The 5,348-nt window shown below is 32.7% G+C and overlaps 1 protein-coding gene across 1 annotated transcript in view; it reads left to right on the top strand.

Moving 5' to 3' along the window:
- The first annotated feature begins 815 nt into the window (after positions 1 to 815).
- The window catches only part of LOC111087337 (guanylate cyclase 32E-like), a 24,566-nt gene continuing 20,033 nt past the window's right edge, over positions 816 to 5,348 (top strand). The window contains exon 1 of the mRNA XM_022393638.1: positions 816 to 2,050. Coding sequence (XP_022249346.1) covers positions 1,649 to 2,050 — 402 coding nt within the window. The 5' untranslated portion in view covers positions 816 to 1,648. The remainder of the gene's footprint in view (positions 2,051 to 5,348) is intronic.

Genomic DNA, 5,348 nt, shown 5'->3' with positions numbered 1-5,348 from the left:
GAATTGTGTTTAATGGTTTACTTGTCCACATTTAGTATCCAGAAGTAAACCATTAAATACAATTCAACATTAAATATCCAGAAGTAAACCATTAAACACAAGTCCACATTAAGTATCCAGAAGTAAACCATTAAACACAATTCAACATTAAGTATCCAGAAGTAAACCATTAAACACAATTCAACATTAAGTATCCAGAAGTAAACCATTAAACACAATTGAACATTAAGTATCCAGTTGTGTTTAATGGTTTACTTCTGGATATTTAATGTTGTGTGTGCGCGTTGTATGTGGTCTTAAATTGATGTTAGATACCAAAGTAGCTAAACAGATTTCAACCTCAACTCTTGTGGCCTGAGTTATCAAAATTACCTCTAAACATGTGTTTGCGAGGAAATATTTCTGAGATTTAGAGTTTTTACAAGTGAAGCTGGGTGTAGCAAAAAATATACAATGGACAAAATAACAATGTGAAATATTAAACACAAGTCCACATTAAGTATCCAGAAGTAAACCATTAAACACAAGTCCACATTAAGTATCCAGAAGTAAACCATTAAACACAATTCAACATTAAGTATCCAGAAGTAAACCATTAAACACAAACATAATTCTATATGTTTATATGTACATCTATTTATTGGTTCATTGATCTACACACAATTATATATGTTTATATCTACATCTATTTATTGGTTCACTGATCTATACACAAATATATATGTTTATATGTATATCTATTTATTGGTTCATTGATCTTCTTCCACTTTCTACTTTCTTATATTTCCATTTTAACTCTCATTCCATGTAGATTTCGTCCGTTTTATTGGAGAGTTCGGATCTATGATAGCATCGTTTGAAGATATCTGTTTGAAGTTAATATTATCCCAGTTGATTCGTCTCCTAGCTACGTAAACCTACTGTTTCACGTGAGATTTTTCAGTTTGTGAAGAAACCCAACTTTTCACGGTTTGAGCAACAAGAAGGAGGAAGAGAAACAGGAACAGTCACGGTGTGTGACGTCACAACTTCGAATAATGACGAAATAATAAATGTACAGTTTTTCAAGACAAACGAGAGGTTGCTATGCGTACTGGAATAATAGGAACAAACATTGAGAGGTTGCTATGCGTACTGGAATAATAGGAACACCCATTGAGAGGTTGCTATGCGTACTGGAATAATAGGAACACCCATTGAGAGGTTGCTATGCGTACTGGAATAATAGGAACACCCATTGAGAGGTTGCTATGCGTACTGGAATAATAGGAACACCCATTGAGAGGTTGCTATGCGTACTGGAATAATAGGAACACCCATTGTTCAATTTTTGTTTTCTTCTTCTATCGGTTTCGGTCCGTACTTGAATTATAGAATTGTTTAATAGGATTAAATTAATTCTTTCATTAATTATATGAAACATTGCGCAATTCCTTTGAATAATTATTTAGCAATTAAAAACATACGTTTTTTATTTTAAAATAGATAATTTAATTAACGTGAATCGTACCAACAACACGCACATACACACACACATATATATACACAAAAAATTAGCAATACGGTTAAGATAGTGTAAGAAGATTCGTCCGTTGTAAATTTGCTAGTCAAAGATTTTGAGATATTGGATTCTGGTTGCAGTCTCATCATGGGTGTGCATTCAGTTCCGGTCATAACGAGTATTATTTTATTCGGGTTATTTGTACTCTCGTGTCTGACCATCGAAGCGGTCAGCTTAGCTAAAGATCAAGGTTCGAAACCTAACATTACCATAGGGTTCTTAGCTACATTTACGGGAGACGGCATCGGAAAACTCATTGCTGGAGCCATAACCGTAGCTGTCATGAACGTAAACAAAAGACCAGATTTGCTTCCCAACCACGCTCTACAGTTTATACCTGCGGATGCCGGTGAGCGAGGAACGTCCGTGGCTATCAAAAAAATGACTCGGATGCGCGATGATGGTGCTGTGGCCTTCATTGGACCTGATGAAAGTTGTGTTTCCGAAGCCCTGGTCGCAGCAGCCTGGAACTACCCTATGATCACATATGTAAGTAACTTTTCATTAATTATCAGTTAAAGTGTGGCTAGCTGTGTCATGAAATCTGTGTAAAATATTGTTAGACGATTTTATAATAGCAAGTGTTCGTGACTGACTGACCCCCCCCCCCCCAGCTTTTACCTATGTTTAGTAGTTCAAATTTAGGAACTACTTAAGCCCCAAGGAACTCCTTTTACTTTTACTTCAAACTTTTTGTCAGTAGCTACAGAAGGGGCCAACTGCACATAGCCGCCTCTAACTTTGAACTGACAGACTAGTCGATAGCACCAACCGCAAACTCTTGAGCTACCCTTACCTGATCGACTGATGGCATTTCACTGTCACTCTTACAGCGCATTTTTCCCCCAAAGAATATAGTGCTTTGTGTTCACGCCCGATTCTAGGAATTTCTAAACTGGTTGTTTAGCTCATGTATTGTTTCGTAGGGTCAAAGGTTAGTAATAATAATACCAATACCTTTAGGTTATTGATATATTCCTTTAGTTTCGAAATTAATTGATCAAAATTATCAGATCTTGCCTGAACTTAATAATTCTTAACGTTTCATATATTCCAGGAAAATTAATTTTATTTTGAATTTACTTCAAAGAATGTTTCGACATTATCTACGTCAAAATCAATTTTTCTCTTTAGCCGATCAGTTTTGAAGATGTTAGTAGCAAAATACAATTAAGTTTCGTAGACGTGCGACTTTTAAAACAGTTCATTGGTTGATTAATATTCTATGTTTAGAAACCAATATATTTGACTACCGAAGATCGGTAAACGTACAGCGACGTTTTGTTTCTGAAGTTACATTTATGGTGTCTCATTTTTCTCAAAAGCAACATTAATTACGTTAAAACATTGGAGTTAAAGGAATTGTGAGGTAACTAAATTAGCCGAATAAATGAAATCACAACGGAGATTCCCAGAATTCCTCTGAGAATGGAAGGTATGGCATTAATATAATGTGTTTAACTCTAAAGGCACAGGTATAGATGACATTTTACATTCTGGGATTACATATTGCAATTAGCATTGGTTTGTGTTTATACATTTAATCTCTATCAATAAGCAGTTGACTTGTATCATTTACATCCAATGCTTGAAAAAAATAACAACATATTACTGTTGCAACTTTACACTGAATTATAATTCAGAAACGTTTAAAAATAATTATAAATACAAATTATTAAGACTGGATTTTGTATGTTATTTTATCTATAAGATTAATACTTGTTAGGACAGGACAGTAAGATGTTTTCTTTCACTTACTTCGTCGAGATTACATTAAAAATATTTGATCTTATTTGTTTGTTTCATTCTTGAAATAATAACATTGTTAGGACTAGAATCCTTCAATAATATTACTTTTAGGACTAGAACCATACAATAATTATACTGTTAGGACTAGAATCCTTCAATAATATTACTTTTAGGACTAGAACCGTTCAATAATTATACTGTTAGGACTAGAATCCTTCAATAATATTACTATTAGGACTAGAACCATACAATAATTATACTGTTAGGACTAGAATCCTTCAATAATATTACTATTAGGACTAGAACCATACAATAATTATACTGTTAGGATTAGAATCCTTCAATAATATTACTTTTAGGACTAGAACCATTCAATAATATACTTTTAGGATTAGAAGCCTTCAATAATTATACTGTTACGATTAGAATCCTTCAATAATATTACTTTTAGGACTAGAACCATTCAATAATTATACTGTTAGGACTAAAATCCATCAATAATATTACTATTAGGACTAGAACTATTCTATAATACTACTCTTAGAACTGGAACTCTTCAATAATACTACTGTTAGAACTAAAACCCTTCAATAATACTACTGTTAGAACTAAAACCCTTCAATAATACTACTGTTAGATCTAGAACCATTCAATAATACTACTGTTAGAACTAAAACCCTTCAATAATACTACTGTTAGAACTAGAACTCTTCAATAGTATTACTGTTAGGACTAGAACTCTTCAAAAGTATTACTGTTAGAACTAAAAACCCTTGAATAATTCTACTGTTAGAACTAGAACTATTCAATAATACCACTGTTAGGAGTAGAACTTTTCAATAATACTACTGTTATAACTAAAAACCCTTCAATAATATTACTGTTAGAAATAAAACCCTTGAATAATTCTACTGTTAGAACTAAAAACCCTTGAATAATTCTACTGTTAAAACTAAAAACCCTTGAATAATTCTACTGTTAGAACTAGAACTCTTCAATAGTATTACTGTTAGGACTAGAACTCCTCAATAGTATTACTGTTAGAACTAAAAATCCTTGAATAATATTACTCTTAGGACTAGAACTCTTCATTAAACCAATGTTAGTTTATTGCAAAACAGGTCACAAATAAGATTAAATCAAGTAACGAATATGGATAGTTTAGTACACTGTTCTTACTTAAAATAGTTAAATGTGTCATCAATTGGGTTCTTTTTCTGTTAACGACACTTTCGGCCATAATCCCAAAAGTAAGTGAAAAGATTTGGTTAAGTTAGAAAATTTAAGTTAGTCTTAAGTTCATGTATTAAGCTAATAATGGATCATAAAATTAACCATAAATACATATATAACAATAATAAATTAAAAAGAATAAAATGATTATTTCAGTTGTTCTAGCCAATTCATAGAACTACAATAGCATTAATTAAGGAGTAGAGATGATCTACTGACCAAATACGTAAACACGAGTGGTTTGACTTATGCATTACCGCTGCTTTCATATTCTTTCCAGAACATGGCATCGGTATAGGTTTGATATAATCATTTATAACAACGTCTTGTCACCAATGAAAGCCCAATAAACGGTTTCAGAGATAAATGTATGTTAAAACAAGCATTTATACCAATAATCTGATATGTCTCCTATGGTTTGGTATTAAGTAAAAGGTATCATTGGCAGCTCTTTACGAAAAACAAATGCTAGTGTATACTCTCCTAGTTAAAAACTCATTCTGGGCAACAAATGCTAGTGTATACTCTCCTAGTTAAAAACTCATTCTGGGCAGCTATTTACGAAAAACAAATGCTATTGTATACTCTCCTAGGTAAAATCTCATTCTGGGCAGCTCTTTACGAAAAACAAATGCTAGTGTATACTCTCCTAGTTAAAAACTCATTCTGGGCAACAAATGCTAAGTGTATACTCTCCTAGTTAAAAACTCATTCTGGGCAGCTAGTTTACGAAAACAATGCTATTGTATACTCTCCTAGGTAAAATCTCATTCTGGGCAGCTCTTTACGAAAACAATGCTAGTGT

The sequence above is a fragment of the Limulus polyphemus genome, unplaced genomic scaffold (assembly GCF_000517525.1).
Source record: "Limulus polyphemus unplaced genomic scaffold, Limulus_polyphemus-2.1.2 Scaffold2030, whole genome shotgun sequence".
Lineage (NCBI taxonomy): Eukaryota > Metazoa > Arthropoda > Merostomata > Xiphosura > Limulidae > Limulus > Limulus polyphemus.
The sequence above is the reverse complement of the archived record's forward strand: the minus strand, read 5'-3'. Positions and strand labels throughout refer to the sequence as shown.